General features: G+C 46.6%; 1 protein-coding gene across 5 annotated transcripts in view; it reads right to left on the reverse strand.

Moving 5' to 3' along the window:
* Nucleotides 1-24,025, reverse strand: part of BCR (BCR, RhoGEF and GTPase activating protein) — a 105,721-nt gene that overhangs the window by 26,554 nt on the left and 55,142 nt on the right. For all 5 annotated transcript variants that reach the window (XM_017814088.1, XM_017814086.1, XM_017814089.1 and 2 more), the window contains 7 exons: nt 15,696-15,800; nt 15,001-15,186; nt 11,256-11,363; nt 9,827-9,887; nt 9,239-9,291; nt 8,751-8,891; nt 469-590 (listed from right to left, as the gene is read on the reverse strand). In XM_017814088.1, the coding sequence (XP_017669577.1) occupies nt 469-590; nt 8,751-8,891; nt 9,239-9,291; nt 9,827-9,887; nt 11,256-11,363; nt 15,001-15,186; nt 15,696-15,800 (776 nt within the window). The remainder of the gene's footprint in view (nt 1-468; nt 591-8,750; nt 8,892-9,238; nt 9,292-9,826; nt 9,888-11,255; nt 11,364-15,000; nt 15,187-15,695; nt 15,801-24,025) is intronic.

The following is a 24,025-nucleotide window of genomic DNA, read 5'->3' on the forward strand; positions in this document are numbered from 1 at the left end:
ATTGGTCAAAAATGTCAACAAAACTGTCTTCATAGCTGCCCTTTGGGGTTGACAGTCTGTTTACTGCACCTTTGGTATTTTTCTGTAAAGCTGTTAACAGGCTGTAGCTGCAAAGCCAAAATTAATAACCTTAGTCACAAAAGAAAGTGAAGAATGTCACCTATTAAAAGAAAGTAGAAAAATTAATGGCATTTGTCCTGAATATCAGCACCTACAGCATATCCTATTTTCCTAGGAAGGCTCAGGGCAGAGATGGGAGGAATTAACCTTTCCTGAGGGATCAGGACATGGACAAGGTCTCATATAAGAAACAGTCCTGCCTTGCTGATTATTCCTGATGTCTAAGTACATCTTGTGGGTTTTAGTTACCCAGGTTGGGGTGTTCACATGCAACTAAAACTGCTGGCTAACCCCAGGATTCTGTTGCAGCTGAGGTGCAAAGCACCCAGTTCAGAAGGAAAATCTCACCCTCCAATCTGCTTCTTGAGCTTGGCACACAGGAACAGATCGGTAAAAAGAAAGACGTGGCGCAGCTTGCGGGCCCCCTCCACCAGCTCCACCATGAAACTGTCCTTCAGCAGCTGCCGGTGCTGGGGAAAAGAGCAGGAAAATGTGTCAGTGCAACACGAGCTCCAGATCTGGCACTGGGGCAACACATTCCTTAGACGTGACTCCTACCAGAGCAAATTCAGTAAATTTGTCTGATTCAGAAAAAAGAAGACAGCCTATTAAATATTCCTGGCTGTAAACTCTGCTCCCTGCTGCTGCCCTCTCTCCCAGAGGCACAGATGGCCGTGCATCTCCTTCAGTACCCGGTGCTGGGTCAGACTTCAGGCTTCTCTCCATCACCTGTTCTGAGCCCGAGCGTAACTCACTGTGAGTCACTGCCCAGCCTCTGTACCGGAGGGCCGGAATCCCCGAATTCCTGAATCTCTGCCAGGGAATCGTCCCCTCTGGAGCCAGCAGAGAGCAGCACACACCGCTTCTCCCAGAGCCACTTCCCAGCCTCTGCATTCAGCTTCAGCCACCTCTCCAGGGACAGAGCTAAGCCCTCCTAGGACACCTCCTCTCCCAGTCACAGCAGAGTTTGTCAACATTAACAGCTGAACAGCAACAGCAGCCATTGCTGCTTCTTCATTACAAGTGCTGCTAAGGGATAATTCCTGAACATGTGTATCCAGCAAACTTCTCAGTAGTCCCTTATAAGCCTGTGCTTTAATAGAACCATCTGGATATACCCCCACTCCATGTCTATTGAAATCTCTTTTTATATCATATAAAGACTCTCCAAATCTAGAAAATTCAAAGAAGCTGCACAACTCTGATGCCTTTATTCCTGTTTTTAGTTCCAGGGAGCTTTACAATCTCCTAAAGAAGAGGCACAGATAAGCTGGCATAAGCATTGCTTTCCTAATTCCCTTATGGGGGGGAGAGAGTCCACAGTTAAAAGACTAAAAGGCTGGAGTGCTAGCACTTACACAGATGGCTGTGTGCAGGTACCAGTGACCACATCAGGAGTTTCATGCCCTGCTCTATGCTCAGGCCTTCCACTCTGCTGTCAGGATCAACAGGACTCTGCACATCTGGCATAGATAACTCCCACTGATTTCCAAACAGGGCCATTCAACTTTGGGCAAGTTTTATTCTCACCAATATGTGTAACTGTCAGTGTTGCCTCACTTCATGCCCAGTACAAGCAGGAACCATCAGCTTCACCACACGTGCTAAGGCACACTAAGGAACTTTTCCATGACCCAAACTATTTCCTTGTTATTCCAGCTAAGAGGATGCTCCCCTGACACCACCAAGTGACACGTCACACATCCCTCACATGGCCTAGACAGCGCTGTGGTTGCAGACAGGAGAGCTCTGCTGACACTGTCCAGGGCCAGCCAAAACCTCTGAGCTGCCTCACTGTGAGCCCTCCCCAGCCCCACGCTCAGAACTTGCCTGTGTGACTCACTCCTGACCTGCTCCATCCCAGTGTTCCCCACACTGGGAACACACACACCAAATTCTGTTTCCAGGAGGCAGCTCAGCTCCACGTGCTCAGCACTGCAGCACCAGGAAAGCAGCTCCCCTGAGCCAGGTCAGGACACCCACACCAGAGCTGATGCCTCAGTTTCTCAGGTGATGCCCCCCAGGTTCTGTTCTCTGCGTGACTTAACAAGCCCTGCACACACTCCCTGGTGAGGGTGTGGGAGTACAAACCCCCCACGCTGCCTCTCCTTCCGCCTACGGTTCTTCCCATCTTGGCTCTCCAACATGGAAACAAACCACATCAGTCCTGAGCCCAGCAGGCACCACAGCAGGGAATGCATGGCAAAGAAATGCCCTTGCAGACACAATTCTTGTTTGCACAGCCTGTCCCACAGCACCCCAGACTTCCTGACACACACTAGGAGCCTGCATTTTCCTGTCTGCAGCTGCACCACAGTGACCTGTGAAAGCACCCAGAGCAGTGTCAGCAGCTCATCTGGGTGCTGCCTTCCATGACACAAAGGTCCTGGAAATCCATGAGCAGCAGCAGCAAAAGCTGCACCTTTCCCATCGCTGTGGGAAGCAAGGCTGCTCCCTAGCAGAATGTTGCACCATCTCTGGGCAGGACTCTGTGGAGATCTGGCATCCAGCAGTGATTCAGGCTCAGAAGGGCCTGTACATATGTTAATGTTTATTTTTAGGTGGGTGTGATCCTCCTGGCTCCTCCTCAGTGGTTTTGGGGCGAACGCCTGCCTGCATTAATGCCTCTGCTGCTTGTGCATGCCTTCCCCTCCTGCATGGCGAACAAACCCCAGGTAGGAAACTAGAAACACTGAGCTTTAAAATAAATAAACAGGAGGAGGTATGTTATCGGTAGCAAGAGCACTCCTGAGCTGCAAAGAATTTCATTTGGGACCAATAATAAGCAGGAAAAGATATTTTCTGAGCAAGCCAAAACCCTGATCTCAGGTTTCTAGATCTGATGCATATTAATTACTCTGCAAATCAGCTCAGCTCCTCTGGGGCAATGAGAATAACTGCTTACTGCCAGCTCAACCTCTGCTCATTGTTCGTAGGTGTAAAGATGTTCTCACAGCTCACTCATCTCTGCTCCCCACCAGGATGCAGCACTGTCCTTTCCCTGACTGGCAGGGACATGGCACAGTCCTAACCTGGCCTTCTGCCCACCTCTGCCAGGCACTGGCAGGGTGTGAGGTGAGCCAAGAGCCCAGCCCAGCACCCTGCCAAGAGCACATCACCCCAAAACCCGAGCAGAGAGCTCAGCCATTCGATGCCAAAACAGGGGTGTGACTCACCAACCTTCACAGTTCCCACCTGTGCTGAGGTGGCCTCAGTCACACTGGGTTTATTTGGGTTTGCACTCCTGGCTACCAAGTGCCCCGACTGACACAGACACAGTGCAACCATGAGGCAGCAAAAAGTCCCACAAAGGGAGCTGGGTGGGAAGACAAGAAGGCTGTATTTCCTAAGCTTGGCTGGAACAGAAGGAAAGAGATGAAAGGGATATATTCCAGTTAGTCACTCAGAGGAAAACACTGAGCCTCCCAGACTTTTCAGTCTTCATATCTTCTTGCTCATGAGCTAGCTGGAAAGGTCTCCCTCCAGCAAGCAGCACGGCTAAACTGCCACAAGAGCAACCAAGCATCTGGGGAGAAAAGTATGGGAGAAAACGTGTGGACCAAGTCAGGAAATCTCTCCTCACTACCAGCTTCTCTCAGAAAAGAGGACTTTTGTTATGGCTGGGCACAACAAGCATGTCCCAGGCTGCTCAGCATCCATGGAGCCGAGGAGGGGCACTTCCAGCAAAGGGGCACATCCTCTGTTGCACATTAGTCATCTTGCCGGGAGGTTCAGCAGGTCAGAGGGAAACAATAAAAGGATTTCCCAACTGGCTTACCAGATCCCTGCCAAACCCCACAGCGTGGGAGCAAAGGGCACCTAACATGAGTCAGCCCATCCTCTCCCACCCCGGGGGAGCCAGCAGCCCCCTCAGACAGGACTTGTGCTGGTCAGATGCCTGTGCCACCTCAGCTCCACAGGCCTTCTCTGGCAGTCTGGGAACCAACACTTTGGTCAACTCCTCCCACCCAGGGCCACCAACTATGCCTTTGGTGGCCTCCTGTTAAACAGGGTCTCCTGAAACACAAGGCCTTTTGGCTGAGTAATCTTGCTGTACATGACATACAATAACCCACATGTGGGAAACCATCTCTCTACCTTGTTTCCAGAGTTATTCTGTTTGTTAGAGGTTGCCAAAGGGGATAATGGTTTCCTAAAACACCCTGAAACAACATAAACTACACAAAACCACATAAACATGCATGAAAACCTAAGCTTAGGGTGAGAGTGGCAGTACAGTGGCAGTGCGACCCCCTCTCTTCCACAGACAGCCCCCAAGACTGTCGAGTGTCCAGCACATGAGCTCAGCTCAGCTACAGAAAGTTGTTCCAGGAAGCCTGGGGGGAAAACTCCCAATTTTGTATCATAATGGACTGAATTAGGATCATCTTTAATCTGTTACCTTCAGTGGCTCTGGCAAAGCTCCTGTACTGGTGCAATGTAAGTCCCAAGCCTCCTCTCCAGGCCCTGCTTTTCTCTGCATGTTTTTTCACCTGCCTCTTCTCCCACCCACCTCAGTGCTCTGAACAAAGGAGTACCTCTGTCAGTGCTTGGTTATCCTCTTTGGATTGCCTATTGCTGTCCTCCTCCTCTTACCTCTCTCACTGAGCATCTCCCCCTCCTCTGCTACCAACCTCACGACTACCTGTGTGCTCATCTACTCATCCTACGGTGTTTTTGTGCTGTTTGCATATGAGAAATCCTGCTGCTGTCACAGATTGATTAACTCCAGGAAGTGTGGCCAGCTTGTCTGAGACACATTACAAAAAGTGGAATTTAAAAACCTACTCAACCAGAACCACAGCTGCACAAAAGGCCATCTCTCCTCGCCTGTGTGCCGAGGAAGGAGCTCATCTGATGTGGTGACAGCAGAGCCCTGCAGTGTGTGCGTGGGAGAGAGCCCCAGGAAGGGCTGGAACATGTGTGAGGCAGAGGGAGGAGGGTAAAAGCAGGAGATGGGTATTGGCACATGTCAGTGAGGAAGAGCTGGTTTGGCTTTCTGCAGAGCGTAGGAAGAAAATGATTCCTCGTGTGTGTGTGTGTGTGTGTGTGTGTGTGTGCTGCAAGACCAGCACTGCAGAATAAAGGGATGCTCTGCCCAGGGAATTAAACTGGCTGCACTTTGAGCATTTTAATAGCCTTTCTTTCTTCTTCCCGAAGCTCCTGTCACCAGGAGCCCTCTGGCTGCAGCTGTAAGACAGAGTGTGAAGCAGCCAAGATCATTTCTGAGTGCTCAACTGCCAACATCTGCCCAAGGCCTTGGAGCAGTAGGCACCAGGCCTCACGCTGAGCTTCCAGCTTTCCAAAGGCTTCAGTCTGCACTTCTGCTCCCTTGCAAGATGACCCAAGTGCTACAGTCATTTGCATCTGGGTTTAGTTGAAAAAAAACACAAGGTGCAGTACATAGAGCTGCTCTGTTAATAAGAGTAAAAAAGCTTATTACTCCCCTCCTTCTGCACATAATAGTGGCACATCCTTCATCCCAAAGCATTTGTTTTCCTTCTTCCCCAGGGCACCCAGTAGAACCTCAACCACGTTCCCTATTTAAACTAAGACAGCAGTGGTGAAGCAGGATCAGCAGGGAGCAGGGAAGGTGCCCTGCTCCCTGGACTTGAGGAGTGGGTGATTCTCCACCACTCACATTCCCAGTCACAAGGTACAGTGCTGCTCAGATCCCCTTTCCCTCCATGTATTTGTTTGGTTATTCAGAGGCTTAGCAAAGTGGATTCCTGCAGATAATCCATTAAAAAGAACAGTAAGAAAGTAAAACTATAAAAGTAGAAAAATGGGAAGGACAAAGCAAGAGAATGTAGCGGATCAAGCTGAATGGAAAGAGACCCCAAAGGCCAGACAAGCCCTCCTGGCTCCCCTGTGTTGCCAGGCTGGGGCTCTCCTGGCTCCTCTGCACCACAGCCCTCAGCAGACCACGAAGCAGAGAAGTCTGCTACAGTCAGCAAGGACCAAACTCTCTGTTCACAGACTCAATCCACCAATACTGCCATCCCTGCTGGAGCTCTTTCTGTCCCTCTCGTGAAAGGTTTTACTCCCTTTGTTCCCATCTCTTTGCACTACCTGGAATGCTCATTCAGCCCAGCAAATTAAACTGCACCACAGACACCTTCCAGTTCATCTGCATAAATCCAGAATTAGAACAAAGCCTACAGAGCCCAGCAGGACCAGGGGGCTGGAGAGATACCTGGCATCACACAGGAAGCCAGCAGGCAGGTCAGACTGAGCCAGTGCTCCCAAAGCAGGGAATCACCTTCTGCAAGAGCGAGGAAGGCTGTGCTGATGAGCCTGTACTCTCTCCTGACCTGCACTCCCCTCCTTAGCAGCCTGTCACTAGGGAGATTAACAACTGGCTGCCTTCCCCAGTTCAAAGCAATCCTGAAAAGAAGAGCAGGAGCAAGAGGCTGGCAAAGGAGATTTGATTCCTCCCCACAACGCACTCAAAGAGAAAAAATATTCCACATAAAAGGCAAGGACTGGGGAAAAAAGATAACTGAGATCAGCACCTAAGCAATACATGAGGGGAAAAGGCTGTTTTACCCTCCTTCCTTTCCACCAAGGAAATTTCAATGGGAGGAAGACAAATAATGAAAAAAGCCATCAAAGCAAGCTGGTGATTCATTAAAATAAAAAATGCATTATGCATTGAGAGCAGTCAATTAGGAGATGCAATCCACACACTGTCCTGTCACCCCAGGGGAAGCACCAGCAAGGCGAGTGGGAGGAAAGGATAAGTAGAAAAGGAAAGATTTACAGGCATAAACAAAACCCAGCTATGACCCCAAGCTGAGCAGCCTGCAGAGGAAGGAACAGCCATCACTAACCCACACAGAGTAGCTGGGAGCAGATTTGTGTCTCTGGATTACTACAGGAGAGTGAACATACCTACTCTCTAGACACAGAAGGGCATCCACTGGGGCATTACTGCTCTGAAAAAAGTGGGATATTGCTGCCAGATGACTAAAGAAAATATTCACTCTTAGATTCCCAGAGTGGAAGGCAAACTCTGGGAAGCATCAGAAGCAAGTCCTTTTCTTCCCTGGGCTCAGTAAAAGCTGTGTGCAGTGAGGGAGAGCACAAAGGGTTCCCAGTCCCCTCCAGCACACCCACAGCCCTCTCCTCTGTTATGTCCCCTTCTTCCCTCCCCACACCATACCTGGAGTCACTGCAGGACCAGGGAGAGTGTGAACAGGCCTGCTGAGCCCAATCCTGCTTTCTAAGATCTGACAAATACACCGCTCCAAAAAGCCATCATCAGGATCATCCTCCTGAGCCTGCCCCTCTGCCTGGGCTCTGGCACCTCATTAGGATTCTGCCTGACACTTTGCAAAGCCTCATCCCTCATTGAGATGCTGACAGACAACCAGAGAACACAAAATGCTCCCTCCCCTGCGAGGGGCATTCTAGCCTGTGATTTCTGCTATGACTCAATCAGCAGCCACTTTAATGAGGCCATCTACTATCACTGAGGCCCTGGTGACTGATGTCTGAGCTTCTACCTCAGCCTCCAATTGCTCAGCCCCTCCTCTTCTTTTCTCAGCTGCAGACTTCCTCGGTTGGCAAAACGAGACAATGAGCAACACTTGCAGGACAAAGTGCACCAAATTCCCAGTACTGCAGCTTCTAGCAAATCTTTTGTCAGCTGAAAATCAGTTTAACAGCTAAGAGCAAGCATGTTTAGCTGTCAAGATTTGGGAATAAATCATGAAAGTTCATGGTATCTTAACAATCTCCTGTTAAGAGAGATGTTTTTGTACAGGGTAATTTGGGTCACTGTTGGCCAGCCAGTGTCTCTGGCATGATGCCACAATTCCTCTTACACATTTAGTATCTCAGCTACACCTTTTTTTTGTCCAGTCTCCTACATCCTTCTCTCTCACAACACTTCTGCCAGTCCTGGCCTTTCCTGGTCAGGAGGGACTGAACCCCTTCCTAATGAAATGATGAGGCAGCTGAACGAAGCCCATTGAGGAATGCAGGACTTCACCACTGAGTAGCTCTGTGGCCTCCTTGCACAGCATTGCCTGCAGGTAAGGGAACTGCACATCTTAGAGTTTTCTGGGTGCAGTCCAGCTCCCAGCTGAGCTGAGAAGGGTTATATCACGTTCTTAGGAGACAATCACCTCCCTGGCTTTCCCAACACAATCCACTTGTTTTGCTTTCTAGTCATATTTACAACATTCTTCTTTAGAAATAAGGATGCAGAAAATTAGTTTTATGGTGAAAATGAAGAATCTGGAAAACAGCTTTTCCCAATCTTTCATGACTTCTGATGTTTCCTCACTTTTTTCTCCTCCCAGGCTTCCCCTTTGGTTTCAGTTTGCAGGTAAAATACAAATCCACTTAGTGCATAGCAATATGCATCACAGCAATTATGTATGACAAATGATTTTAACAATGCTAAGGAGAAAACTCTAATCATACTTTTCCTCTGGGTTTCCAAACTGCTTTCTGAACAGAAAACAGAGGGAGCTGTACCACATCCTTCAGAGAACAAGGACACTGCATAAACTGTATCTTAGCAACAAACAGATTAACAGCATAACTTCCTGGTCTGCTCTACAGAAAAGACACAACCAGTATTTAGAAACTGAGAAAATAATGAAAGCAGGAAGACTCACCTCCCCCTTCTTTACAGTCATGGACTGCCGACGAGGAGTGATCTCCTCGTTGATGCTGGAGAGGAAGTTCTGAGAGATCCGCAGAGCATCCTGCAGCAGGGGGTGATCGGGGTGGCTCACTGGAGTGTGCTTGAGCAAATCCTGACAACGGGAGCACAAACAGAGAACAGAACCATGAGCAGCACTGGAGAGCAGAAGGGTTTGAGTGCCCCCAGCTAGAGCTGTAGGACAAGATGCTCCAGCTTCTTCTTACTGATTAGAGCAAGGCTTTTTATCTTTAGGAGATAATAATACTCTGCACTTCTCCGTGACACCATTGAAGAGATAACAGCATCCTACCTATGGACTCCACCCCCTTAGTGTAAAGGGAAGAGGTTCTTATGCAGCACAAGAGGTTTATTTTTGCAGTCCTGCTCCATGGAAAATTTAAAGGTCAAAGAAAACAAGAAAAGGGTCTCAAGTTTGCAAACTACCCTTCAGATACTTACATGCAAGACAAGTGTGCTGCGAGTCACTCGATCCACGGGCTTGTACAGTAGGGCTGTGAAAGAAAAGCAGCAGGAACGTAAGGAAGAAGTACCTAAATACAGTCCCTACAGACCAACTTGTCCAGTGTACTGAATGTACAGGCAGAGGTTTATTAACCCATGAGCTACTGGAAACATCCCTTCTCTAAAGTTTAATGTGCTGTACAGCCAATAAAGCACACACAGACACACAGAGAAGACAAGCACCACAGAACCCCATCTTGACCAGGCTCTTCAGAGGCCACCATAGGGCAAAACCCATATAGCAATCAGTGCTGGGGTTGCATGTGTGCTATCACTGGGTAGCAGATGTTCCCTCAAAATCACAGCAGCCCTTTGGTTGGGCTGGTTTTGCCCAAAGGGACTGATGAGGGAGGCACTTCTCCATCCACACACACAGCCTACTATGAACGAGCTCTGCTACTTCCCAGGTAGAGCCAGCAGACTCCACAACCTTCCAGCACTCAAAAAAAAAAAGAGAGAGTGGAGGTTTGGCAACAGCCTCCAAACAGTGCTGACAAACCAGTTTCCTCTGTATGGATCACTCACTTTCCAAGGAATTTTTCGTTGTCTGATCTTTAGATTCCTTTGTGCTTCTGGCCTTTAGATTCTAAAAGAAAAAGAAGAAAACCCACATAGCAGATGGTCAATCACCTTGAAATATCACATGGGAACACAACAGACTATCTGCTCCTCCAGGGGAGGGCCTAAGAGTGAAAGGAGAACAGCCCTATCACAGGTCAAGTCAGTGATGGAAAAATGTGCTTTACTTCTTGGTAAATCCATCATTGCCATGTCACAGGCACCCACACATCTCAAATATTAAGCAATTTTGTTGGGAGCACGTGCCAATAGAGATGCAGCAGGGCAGGGAACCTCCTACAGGGATGGAGTTTTTAAATCACCTGCAGAAGAAAGACTGTCCATAAGGACACAGCTGCTGTCACAGCACATAAAGTACAGGATTGGGATTCAGTACCCCCAGGTTATGCTTCCTTAGACCTGCACTCGGAACTGGGTGACCTTGGACACGTCAGTTCTTTCACGACAGCAAAGGAACACTGTCTGTGACTCTGCTCTCTGCACACGGACCACGACATGCATTAATGTGCTCAGCTCCAAAATCCTCACCAGGACACAAGTGCAAAAGTGTCCAAATACCGGCATGACTTCAGAATTATCCTTTGGAAACAGCGAAACCGAGGGATCATATTTTACCTCTTTATCACAGAAATCTCAAGGGACATGCACTATAGGAGATACTCAGGAGATTTCTCAGAGCACTAAACGCCCCTGGTATTATTCAGCTCTGATTATTTATCTGATTGTTTTTAGGAGACACATATGAAATCCATGTTTTCCTGGCAACTGAGTTCTTCAAGAAATAATCACCACAATACAAAGAGTCAATGGGACCATGCACTGCAGGCAAAGCTGGTGGCCTCGGAAGCATAAAAGAAGTCTTCAAGATGCTTTGACACAGGTACTCCTCTGAAAGGGAGGAAATCAGAGTAGGCCAAAAACAGCATTATAGCATTACTGTTAACACACTTGCCTTTTCACACAGAGAGCTACCTCTCCATGCCAGTGAAGCTGCAATCCCACTGACAGCCACAGTGCAAGCCATTAAGGATGGTTTTTTACACCACAGTCTGCATCATCATTAGCAAGAGAAACATCTGAGAAACTCACAGCTTCCCCTCTAGAAATGTATGAAGGTGGCACAGAGCTGAACAAGTTCAAGGCAATGCCAGCTCTCACCAGATTCCCTGGGTGAGGACCCTACATAAAGGCTGTCTCTGATAACCTCCATCAGCCCAAATGGCTGTAAGAACAAGAGCTGGAGGAGTGGGTCCATGGTTGCTCACCACTCCTCCAGGAGCCAGGGCTGCAGAGATACCTGGGGCACAGACAGGAGTGACATGGCGGGGGATTAGTCAGATCCAGACGCTCGTGTGTCTGAATACCGTGACATTACCTCAGAGATTTCAGCAAACTGAGCATTGGCTTGGCAGCATTTCTCTGCTGTCTCCATGGCAACTTCATAGTTATCCACAAAGGCCCGGTACACTCCCAGCTGGCTGGCCTGCAGGAAGCAAAACAAAATGAAATAAGTGCTGGGGAAGAAGACAGTTTGGGATGGTCAGCCTTGGTATCTAATGACCAGGTCATGTGCCTTCACACCAAAGAACTGCAGGGAATGCTAAGCAGGCCCAGAAAGACACCTCTGACCTGTCAGTGTTGTCTAACCAGCACTGGTGCCCCCATGCACCCAGTTCCATCCACGCTGAACAAGTTTACTTGTGAAGGATGTGAAAGGCTGCTAGAATGACACATCCTTATTACTGACATCTATTTTTCCCTTCTGAGCTGCCAGATTAGTATCTATTAAACTTTTAGCTCATTGATGTAACTAGAACTGCTGGCTTTTTGCCACAACATATGAATCAGGAATGATTCAGCCCAACAGCACAAATGTGACCCCAGTAAGCTACTTGTTGGCTTCTGTATGATGCATATAGTAAATCAAACCCAGATATTAGCCCATATCTGCATTAATGAGCATTGTTATAAGGGCAGCAGAGTGCTGAAAATACAGAAGAGAGATCCAGAGCACAATCTGTTTGAAAGGCAGTGACCGTGGCACTGGGTGACAGAAAATGGTAGTTTTTCCAGCAGAAGGATGATGCGACTGGTCCAGAAGAGGACGGAACAGGCCTCAGAGTGCAGTAATAAATCATTATTATACAGAATCTTAGCACTGATCCCGCTTGCTGACTTAGGAATTGCAGCCATATTCATGCCAGAGAACATAAGATCCAGCTTGGGAAATCCCTGGGTAGCTTCCAAGCTTGTCTGGAGTGCAGAGCTGGCTTTGTGCTGCAGAGCTGCACAGCTGTGTGTAAACCCCTCAGCAGCTCCAACACGCCTGCAAGTGCCATCGGCAGAGCCCAGGCTGGAGCGCTGAGAAAGGTCCACTGAGAGGGCTTTGGTACCAGGAGGGCTGCACTCACCTGGTGACTCTGCACCTTCCCTGACCCTCCTGCCTGAGATGTGGAACAGCCAGAGCAGTTACTTCCCCTCAGCCAGTGCTCCTTCCCTCACAACCACTGTGTCAAAGCTCTCTGTGGAGCTTTGTGCAAAAGACAATGGAACAGAAAAAGCCACTCTCAGGAGAACATTCCCTCCAAAAAATTTCTTTAGCTGACAGAGGCTGAGAAACAGTGAGGCTATTTCCTAGGTCACATTTTATTGAAAGACCAGGAACCAATCTCAACCCTCATACAAAATCACACAATTATGACTGAAGCTGAAGAAAACTTTGCTCACTTATAGCAGGGATGACCCTGGCAGCAAAGGAGAGAATGAAATCTGCATTTGCACAGGGGCACAATCCTGTGAAGAAGCTGCTGCCAGAACTACTGATCATTTGCAGGGCTCATGACATTCAGGTTTGGATGATCCCAGCTAACATGGCAGGGCTTTGGAGTTTCTCCATTCCTGGGTGGTTCTTTCATTTCCTGCTACTCCTGAACAGTCTTTCTAAGCTTTCATTTTCCTCCTCTAAATGTGCCATCACAAAGACAACTTTTTCATTAAAAACTGAGCTTCCAATCAAAGCAAATGATGATCACACACTGCTTTCACGCTGATTTAATTTTTCTGGTTTTCAATTAAAAAGAGCACAGTGAAAATTAAACAAGATTTGGTAGAAATAGTTGGCTTTTGGATAAGTTTTTTTTCTATTCCTGAAACCCATCAGTGAGGATATTTGCTAAATATTTCTTAATTTCTAAAAACAGCTCCAAACAGTTCCCTTTCTAGTTACAAAAGAAATATGTATAATATATTCCCCAAAAATGAGAAGCATATTTCACTCCCACATGCCTAGCATCTTTTCCTTCGTTTCAACGGGAAAAGGTGTAATAACAGTCAATTTGATGTTGCAAATAGATCGTACTTTGTGCCAGAACACATGAAATTCTAAAACTCTTTATATCCACTATCTCTAGCTTCAATCTACCGTGCTGTGTTTTGCGTGATATAAAGAAAATTAATGTCCCCAGGGACATCTGGATAATAACAAGTATTGCAGTGTTTATCATCAGATTGCATGACACGACCACGAGTAAACAGTCTGCTCCAAAGGATTTGATGTACATCCAGTATAGATGCCTTGTAATGCCTGATGTTCTTGCTGTCTCTCTCATCTAGTTGCTTCCCAATGCCTGCCAAGAATTATTAGCTTTATCTCATCCAGGAAAGAGTTTGCAATTCCCACTGATGCTGTACCAAACCACCCAAAACTGAAGCTGCTATGGCAGCTCAAAGCTTCCTGAACTGTGGCAATTTGCTCCTCTGCTTCCAGTGCTAATCCAACAAAATCAACAATTCTGTCACAAATGCAGAAAAATCAGGGGAACATAAAAGCAGAGTGCCAGAAGGGCTTAACTCCTGCACCTGTGATCACCCAGCAGCAAGGAATGGTCCTAAACGAGCCTGAGGAGCTGTGCAGTGAGGGGAGGCTGCTCGACAGCCAGCCCTGCCCAGGAACACACTCAGGTCCTCTTCAATTAGTGCTGTTCCATTGCTGCACTGCCTGTCCAGTGCAGTCTGTGAGGCTGCCACTTCAAGCAGCCTTTGTATCTCTGCTTCAGCAACCAGCAGCAGCTGGGTTTGTCTTCTTAAACCAGCTGCTCAAATTGCATACCATGAACTACTTACCCAGGCACCAACTTGACCCCTCCTGGCTAAAACATGTTGGCAGTGAAAAGCAGATTCCCTTATTTTGATCTTGAGTTGCTGGCATGCACAGAAAACATCATCTTCCAGGGCCAGCTCCCCCTGCTCCACAGGGGATGGGGCTGATGCTGGGCTACACAGCTGCTAACAATTGATTGACCCTGGAAAATACACTCCCCAGCCAATAAACCCCTCACTGGAATGTCACTCCTACCCTGAGAATCAGAGGCACCTCCGGAATGCAGAGATTCTTTTTCTTCTCTAAAAAGGAAAAAACAGCTCCTTTAATCCTTTGCTCTCTGCACATGCTAGGGGAGAGGCTAAAGGGGCCAAAGAAATCTCCTAGAATGCAAACAATTTGTCATCTGGCTCAGAAACCCAGCAATTTTAATTCAGCCTCAGGAATATGCTGTATATGTCTTTGTCCTGTTCTGCACTCAGAGAATTTTGTTGAGGTTGCTTGGAGGATTCTCAGCTGCAGGTTGACTGCATCAGCATAACAGCAAGGGGAATACAAAGGCCAGGATGGTGGCAGAGAAACAAAGTCAAAGGTGATGACCACAAATCAGCACAAGGTAGAGCAAAGCATCACTGAGAGAAGGAAGTATGTGAGGGAGTTCAACAGTAATGAGAAACAGTTCACTGTCAGTGTTAGAAAGTTCACTTTGTAATACTGCCATTCTCCCATCTTCCTCTAAAGCAAATGCTTTGATGGTGCTGCAGAGACTCTGGAGATCCAATATTTCTGTGAAACTGTATTTATTTTAGCACCACAGCTTGCTGGAGTCTTTAATTAAGGACAATGAAAGAGCCATTTTGCTGTAGGCCCTTCACTGCAGTGGCAAAGTGAGAAGCCTCTCCTCTAATCCAGCCATGGGCTTTGATCCCTTCAGTCTGTGCACAGTCACCAGAGGGAACCCACCAGCTCCTGTGAGCTGGATCAGAGGTACCAGAAACTCTGGTGATGGCAGCTGACTCACCAGCTTTTGGAAGAGGTCCCCCACACGTTGCTGGTGACTCCACTGCTGCACTCGGGGAAAGAGCCCATCGTAGAACTCTTTGTGGATCTCATAGAGCTCAGGCACTTTGAAGAATATTGTCTCAATCTGCTGACTGGTCAGCACAGGCTGAGAGGTGGTGGCAGCAGCTTTCAAAGGCTTCATGGGCTGAAATGAGGAAAAACGGAAATCATTATCATGCAAATCATGTACATTCACCCTTCTCACATTGCAACACATCCCTCTATAGATTTATTTTTCATCCTATTAATAAGTGATATTTGCATTCACACAACTCCTGAAAGCTAGACATGAACAAGTTCTCTCATGGGGATCAGCCACCCCAGTAGGTGGATTTTCCCAGGGTATTAATGATGCAATTAAAATCCCTTTGCACTTCATTTCCTTAATCTCTGTCCAACTGTACAGCAACGTGTCTAATAATTAGCACAGGACACTTAAAGACAGAGCTCCTGGGTACTACCACATTAATAACTCCCTAGTTCTGCCATATGCAGCCCTTCCTTTAATCCTCTCTTTCTCTACTGGAGAAGAGGAGGAACAGGTACCCTTCACACCTATAACTCGTGTATGTGAAGTTCTACGAACTCTGGATGGAAGCAGCAGTGAAAATTCAAGTGCCAGTGTTCAAAGTTGCATCTGGCCCCAGTTCTTACCAGCAGCAGGGCCTCCAGGTGGCTCAGGTAGGTTTCCTCACTGGCTAGGATTCCTGATAGGACCCATTTTCTCATCTCCAGGCCTTTCTCCAGGTCTGGCTCGCTCTACAAAGAAGGTGGTAAAGAGAAAAAAGAAAAAAAGTATTAAAAAGGGACTGGGGGGCAGAGAGAAAGAAAAAAACCCAAGAATAAAGATGGAGTAAAAGATACCATTCAGTTGACCAGAGCATACTTGGGTTTTTTGTTTACTTTCAGACTAAAAAAATACCAACCAAACAAAAAACCCACCTGCGTTCAGAATCCTGTTTCTAGCAATATGGAAACATAAAACATTAAAGAAATTCTTATTTACCAGCAACTGATGTCACTTAGATTATTTACAGCTATTAGCTTTAGTCATCCGACTTCGGTGCCTCAATTAGGTGCCCAGGCCTCTTCACAAAATTCAAAACACAGAACTTAAAAACTCAGAATTTATCCTCCTAAACAAATCTCAGGAGCCTTGTTGTGTGCCATTCCCTCCCCCCTCCCACGAGAGCCCTCCAAAGCCGTGTTTCTCCGTGCAGAAGGAGCACTGCCCCTGCATCTCCACAGGTGTGCACACACAGCGCAGCCCCAGCCTGCCACGGCTCCCAGATGGCTGTTCCTTCTCCCACTCTCTAATATTCACTAAATTATCTTTCAATGCCAGCTTGAACAATGTCTATTTTTAGTGAGAGGATGGAATAATCAGCACTGCTTGGAACGCACATGCTGATTTTCTTATTGGGATTCCATGAAGGAGTTCTTAACCAAAACAACCGAAGAAAAAGAGGAAAAAAACCCAAACATAAATACATGGGCAAATGAGGAAGACTAGCATGAAGTGTTAAGAGAAGCAGTCATCCCCTCTGTTGAATTTTAATTGTTTCCTCTCAAAATTGTTACCTGAAAAAGTGTTTAACCTGATAAAGTGAAACCGAGTGTTTCCACAAAAATGTGGCCAAGCACAGAAGGTTATAAATAATGAGAAACATCCCCCTTTCACAGATTCGTATTTCCAGTTCTTTTTATTTCTGTCATTCACAGAAATAGCTTGTTACAATTCCTGCAAGCTTTTTATGTTATTAAATGTCTCTAAGAATAGAGTCAGTAATTGGCTCTGAAAGGGTACTTTTCAAGGTCTTTGGGTAGGTTGTTTGTGACTCCATCCTACTCCTCTTAATATCCAGAGGAATCTTCAAGCTTTTGATTTCAGCAGTGGGAGGATCAGGAAACACAGCAGGATGCTCCACTCTATTGACTGAACATAAAGCCCTAGAGCTGCCAAAAAAAGGCTCCACTTAGTTTAGGGTCCTGTGCTTGAACCCTGCAGATGTATAGATGAGGTTCATGATGGACAGAAGGCATCTGGGCTATAGGTAAAGCCTGCAGGAAAGCAATCACATCCTGAGTGCGACTCTGAGCCTACGCACCACCCGAGGAAAGAAACAGATCTCACGCTCCCAGATATTTCTGGATTCAGTCTCATCAATAACCATCCTGATTCCTGAACGCTTTCATTAAATTTCACAAGCTATTTTCTAGCCTAAAAGACTTCCAGCAACTACTTTATAAAAATTTCGTGAGGTGTCAAATACCACCATCACCTCTTCAATAAAAGTGGCAGACAGAAGCTGTTCTAAGGAAACGCGTAACATTTACACGCACGTCAGGTACTGCATGGAAAGAAGAACTTGTCTTTGCATCCCACCCTTTGGTGACGTTCAGTAAGAACCACAGTGCCCTTCAAAATCTTGAAAGGGCATCTCAAAGAAGGTAGGATTTGTAATTCAGCAGTCGTGTTGAGAAGATTGCAGAAAACCAGTGACAAACTACATGGTGAAATGAGCTGCAACAGCCTCTGTGCATCTCCAGAGCACCCGTGTGGCTGCCTGCACAGCTCAAACAGAAATGTCCAACAACACTGTGACCATTCCTTATGGTTTCTGTGCCAGCAGTGCCTGGATGTCCAGCTCATGGACCATTTTTTAAGGCATGGTATGCACGCCTAATCAAGACAGACAGCCTCAAGACATTAAACAAAGGTTGCCTTCATCCAAAGAGGAAGGGATGTAGCAGTGCTGGTGCAAGAGAAACACAATTGCTCTTGGTTTCGAAAGATTTCTTACAACACTTACAAAAGAAAAGTGCAGCTACACAAAGAAGCATTGACGAAAACTAACAGTGCTCCAAAGTCCCCACTGCTGAGGATGAGGTAACTGGTCAATATTGACACAGCACTATAATTATATTTAGCAGGTTCTCTTGGAGGAGGTGAGGATTTAAAAACCAGCTGGGTCTGTTTGTAACATCTGTAAAGAGCAGCACACAATGGCAAGTCATTTAAATGATTCAAACTTCCCCATCACCACAGTGGCACAACAGTTTTCCTTACAGCACTGAGAACAGTTTTCCTCTTCACAAGTAAAAGCTTTAATTTACCAGCCAGTTCTTGCTGGGCTGACAGAGCAGCATTTTCTGCCTGAATGTTAATTTCCTCCCTCTAAAAGAGATGTGCTTTCAGAGACAAACATCTCCCAGGACACACTGGAGGCCTTCCTTCCTGGCCATTACCGCACAGGCACTGTGCAAAGTCCACGGTTTTGTCCTAAACCTTTTTAATAGGAGCATTTTTTCAAGTGTGGTGTTTGCAAAACTCCAGCCTCAGACACAGCCAGCCAGGGCAGGGCTTGCCTGCTTTAGTCTGGGTACAGCAGTTGCTGAAGGAACCCTCAGGGAAGTTTATCCAACAATCGCATGGCATGTTATCGGATTTCCAATGCAATACCTCAAATTTACATACAGCCTCCTCTTATGTGAAAAGATGATCTCCTGCTGCTCCTGCTGTGCCAGGGATCAATACACCACCTTGGTGCTGCTGTGTTTGCTCCCGGGAGCCTGTGTCCTGACAAGAGGTCCTGCTGAGGGAGCTTTTGCTGGCAATGTCAGCTGGGGCTGCACAGAGCAGAATGAACATCTGGAAAACAGCCCCAGTGCTCCTTCAGCCTCAGGGTGCTTTTTAAGTCACACTTGTTATGAAACATACTCCAAGACTGAAAAATTCACTGGGAGCTGGTGCCAATATCAGGAGGAAGAGGAGTAAGTTTATTCTTTGGTATTACAACATTCCTCACTTACAGAATTGGGAACAGGCTCACCTGCTTACCTGGAACAAGACAGCAGTGAGCAGGCACAGATCCTGTGGGACTGCCCTTCCACCGTCCCCCTGCAGCACCCCTTGCCAAGGGCATTTCTGCTTTGCCCATATCTAACACAAAAGGGTAACAAAGAACAACACTGTGACAACAGCTCCCTGCCTGCTCAGCTCCTGCACTCCAGCCAGAAGGGCAGTTCAGAGGGGACATCCTGGGCAGAGGTATCAAGCTCCTCACCAGCACAGGGAGACCTGCCAAGGCTGAGGACTCCTTTCCCCACCCTGGCAAGAAGGGAGCAGTCTGAAATCTCTGAGCTGCTTGTGCTAAGGGGAGGAGATGTACCACATCTACCAGACCACATTAGCTAGGGAATAATACACCTATTACCACAGTGCAGATGGGATGTTCCCAGCAGGAAGTGGGAGCAGCCTGTATTGGCAAACTCTAACCACTCAGCAGGGAGTGCCAGGTGGTCAGCAGTCCATCCCATGCTTCCTACCCAGCTTGGTTAGCTTGTTTTTCACTTGTACAAGTCTGACTAGTATTTCATGTTCTGACCATCCCTGCCTCTTTGATGCCAGCGTCCATGTCTAGCCTTTCTCCACTGCCCTTCCATCTTTTGGCTACCTCTCCACCCCTGTGTTTCAGAATAAATATTACAAGACTGTACCAGGGAAGCAGCCAGAGCATTCCTGTCTCCCTGCCATGGGAGCTGTGAGGATCCAACACCCAGCCAGACCTGAACAAGCAAGCAAGGAATCAGTGCCTTGCTCCCACTCCTTATGAATTACATTTAAAAAAAACAGACACCAAAAAGGAGGTGGAAAGCAGGCTAAAGGCAGTGTCACAGGCACCTCATGCCTATACAATTCTAGTGTTCTCTTCTCAACTGGGTGGTGCTTTTTGCTATTCCAAAGACTTAAAAACCAGAAGATTGAGTCACAGCCATAGTAAGTGCAACCTTGGGACCTGACCCACGGCCAGACCGAGCGGTTGGAAGCTCTGGAGATATCAGAGCACACACACTGGCCCCAAGCCATGGCTGCTTTGAATGTGTTTGCAGCCTGTCAGCCCAAGCACTTTAGTTTACTAACCAGGTTGGCATCACATGTTGTGCTCAGTTACTGCAAGGCCAACATTCACCAGCTCCAAGGATTAGACAGATTCGGCTCTTCCTGACTCTGTTTAGAACTGAGGGCTTTCTGTTTTTTGTTTAAATTAACAGCAATAATTGTTTTCTTGCAAACGTTAGAAGAGCACAGATTAAGGATCTAGAAACCACAATACACAAGATTTTGCAAAGAGGTTGCTGCTGGCACAGCTCTGTAAAGAGAATCAGGGATTCAAAGTGGGCGTATAAAAGGCACTTTAACTCTTCCTTTGGTACAGTGTGTTCGTACACCGGGCAATGAATGTGCTCAAAGGAGAGGCTTCCCGTAAGGACAGCTCTGAATCTCACACAGAACCTGAGAGCCTACAGAGGAGAAAAGCTATTCATTTCCATTTTTAAAGTGTAAATATATTTGTAAGCTTCTGCTAAACAGGCTGGAGGTGTCTCATTGTCTTGGTGATATTAAACAGGGCAAATTCTGTAATCAAGCCAATCATGCTCCATGCAGGGAGGGGAAGGAGCAGGGAGAGGAGCCAACATTATTTATAACATCAGTACTGGTGTGCCAGCTCTCCTCAGGAAGGGCTGTACATCCAGGCTGAGCCCTTAAGGAGCAAAGAATAGGAGAATAAAAAGGAAAAACTGCATCTGTTGGGGGTGGTGAGGAGAAAGCCACAGTAAAACAAAACAAACAAACCAACCCAAATACAGAGAGGAAGAAAGGAGAAGGATTTGGAAACACTGGAGAAAGAAGGACAAGCTAGCAACAGTAGTAACAAGCAGAGCAGTAACCCCATTTATTGCTGTAGCTTCAGAGGTCAACTTCTCTGGATCCCCTTGGGACCAAGCTAGGAGCAAAACCCACAGCCTGCTCTGCCACAGCTCTGCTCTCTGCTGAGCTGGCAGACAGCAAGGACAAAAGGATCTGATCTGAGGAAAAGCAATGGCTGCCAATGCTGCACCAACCATGGACTGCACAGCAGGAAAGGGAAGAGAAATTCTACCTGGAAATCAATAAGTACCAGCCAATTTCTGCTCCAAACAGAGCAGACAGCAGGAGGTGGTCGCTCAGCTTTAGCACTCCTGCCTCCCTTGGTGTGATATGGGCAAGAATTGGAGAGATCTATTTTGGCAAAAGTTCATCTGCACTGAAAAGTGACTCCTCTCCTGGGGGGTGGAACGAGCTTTGCCTTCCCACTGCTGTCCTGCACCTGCACCCACCTCCACATCTCCGAGCCTGGCTTTGCTGGTGAGCAGATCTTGAAAGGCCATTCTTATTTCTACTCTTCTCTTGGTTGCAATCTCTCCTCATATGAGTAGCAGCAGTAGGATCACAATGAATTAAGCTTCCCATCCTCTTTAGCCTCCAGGCTGCAAGCTACCCACTCCAAAACTCTTGGCAATCACTCTTCTCTACTGAATGATGTCAGTCACCAACTTTCCAGCCCTCCCAACACTTTCCTGTGTCCTAAGAATACTGTAGCAAGCTCTCCCTCTGTTCTCCTCTAACTCTGTTCAGGTATCTTCTCTACCGTTCTCTCCGGCTGTAGGGGAAAGACAGACACATTCTCCCTCCTTCTGGGATTGAAGTATCACAACCTTTTACCAACACTGTCTGACACCTTCTGAAGCTACTGGCACTGTCTTATTTGGCAAACATTTGGGCTGACATTTTCCAAGAGAGGTTTCCAGAATTTTTGGAAAATTCAATCACAAAAGTTCAACTGTTACAGAAAGAAAGGTTTGGGAAAATTAAACCACTTCTCATGTTAAATAAACAAACAACTTCAGCATCAGTGGAACCTATTTCTCCTTTTCTCTCTCTCCCTGTAGGTTTGCTTCAGAGCAGCAGGCAAAGTTTGGTAAAAGCTTATGCCAGGACACACATGAGCAGCCCAGCATGAGACCCTGGAAGAGCCAGAAGAAGGGGTACGACCTCTCTTGCTCAATGCAAACACTTGTTAAGGTCTCCTTACCACAAAAATGACAAGTCAAGGGATGCTGAGATCCACACTACAAATGGCCACCTTGCTTATGCCCTCTCTGGTTCACAGACAAAACTGATGCTGGTGCACCACTTGTCACCCTCCTGGGACACCAACAGTGGACACCCAGTGGAATGTGAATCACGAGAGGTGCTAAAATGGCACAGTTTGAGGGCAGCATCTTTTCATCTGCTTATATGATGGAGGTGGTGAGAGGGATTAGAAAACACTCCCCGTATGAGAAGGTGCAGAGCACCACAAACCTTTTGGAAGTTCATTGCGACCCTCAGCTCTTGGAACACTGACATGAGGTGCTGGGAGTTGGTCACCCTACACACTGGGGGAGAAACAGGATGCCCCTCTATAAGTAGTAAAGGAGGGATCCTTTCATTCTCTTTTAGAAAGAAAGAAGCACTGCTTTGGCCACTCTGCACTTTCCCTATGGTGGCTGGACAGAATCCTGATGTGCCATCCAACCAAAGGATAGAGATGCTCTAAGGAGATGGAAGGACTCAGTCAATACTTGGCAGAAAAATACAAAGCCCAGAGCAAGCCCATAAAATAAGTCAAAGCAAGATGCCCTCAATATCCAGATAGCAACAATCCAGTATCCAAGAGGAAAGCTGATCTCGTGGATAAGGCAGATGAACATCACACCAAAATGCTTCTATGTCTGTGTGATGCTAAGTGAATTACTGAGAATAAAAATATCATTGTTTGCATTGTTCTCCACTTTTTTGGGTGTCTGACTGGAGCGCTGTTAACTCTTGGTTATGAGTGAAAACAAAGGTATTTTACTTTAAATGTGAAGAAAACTGTACTAAAAGTCAGAACCTGGTTTTGCAGAAGATTACACATCTCACATTAAGCACCCCAAATTAGCAGATGCTTTTCCTATAACCTGTCTGCCTTGATTACCTGTGGTTAGTGAACATACCATCCTCTTATCTCACAGGAACACTGCAAGGATAATTAAGACCTGTGTAGCATTCCAACTGTACTTGCAGTTAATGGCCACGCCACTAGGAAATGAATACTTTAGAACTCAGAGCAGAGTTTGCAGTGCCCCATAAATAAGGTGCACACACAGCTCCAGGGGTGAAATGTTGAATCCAGTGAGTATCATTCACTGTGTTCACTGCACAATGCAGGAGCCCCATAGGGAAAACAGGATGACTGAGTAATTCAAGGTTTTCGCTAAGATTCAAGACAAGGCTATGGCATGAGGCAAGGCTGGATAACCAGAGTAATTTCTAAACTTCTGAATGACTTCACAATCTTAATATTTCTTCAAAGTAGTGTATGTAGTGCATGTTGTGTTGTTACATAGGGTTAACTTGATTTCCAGACTCTGGTCATAAGGATAATCTAAAATTTTCAGAAGTAACTGCAAGCACCTAAGGAAAAAGTAAAACAGCAGGAGACAACTATAAAAGCAAACACATGTAAACAAAACATGTTTTCTGCTAATCAAGTTTAGTGTAAAAGAAAATAGAATAGATGTGCATCCTGGTATTTCTGGTCTGACACATTTTATGCGCTTGGCTCAGCACAGTGTGTTTGACACTTAATTCTGTTACTGATGTCTTTTCCACTGCAGCTGAAAACAGAACTACAGCAAAAGCCCTCTAACAACTCGTGATGACAGAAAGTTTAACTTGCTTGGGAAATACTGCAACTATATGTAAATTAGTCTCTTCCTCCTTGTCATGGATCGTCCTTAATCAGTGGCATTGTCAACTGTGGACTAATCACAGATGGGACCGACTGAAGCAGTTGAGGTTCACGATTAAAAGTCCAATCTGTATCAGGACACCTCTTTCGTTTGGAAGCCATAAAACATCTTTTTATAGTCTGAGAGAAGAAAGCAGCCATTTATGTTCAAAATTATTTTTGAAAAGGCAGGCCTTCTAGCATTATTAAAGGAACTTTGAAATTAACTGCTGGTAACTGCTTATGAGGCAATACTCAAACAAATAAAGAACAAGATTAAATATTAGGCAGTGTTTCTTCCAGGCCTCCAGTCACAGGCACTATGACAACTGGTCCTTTGAAGAT

This window comes from Lepidothrix coronata, unplaced genomic scaffold (genome assembly GCF_001604755.1).
Source record: "Lepidothrix coronata isolate B3197 unplaced genomic scaffold, Lepidothrix_coronata-1.0 Scaffold44, whole genome shotgun sequence".
Classification (NCBI taxonomy): Eukaryota; Metazoa; Chordata; class Aves; order Passeriformes; family Pipridae; genus Lepidothrix; species Lepidothrix coronata.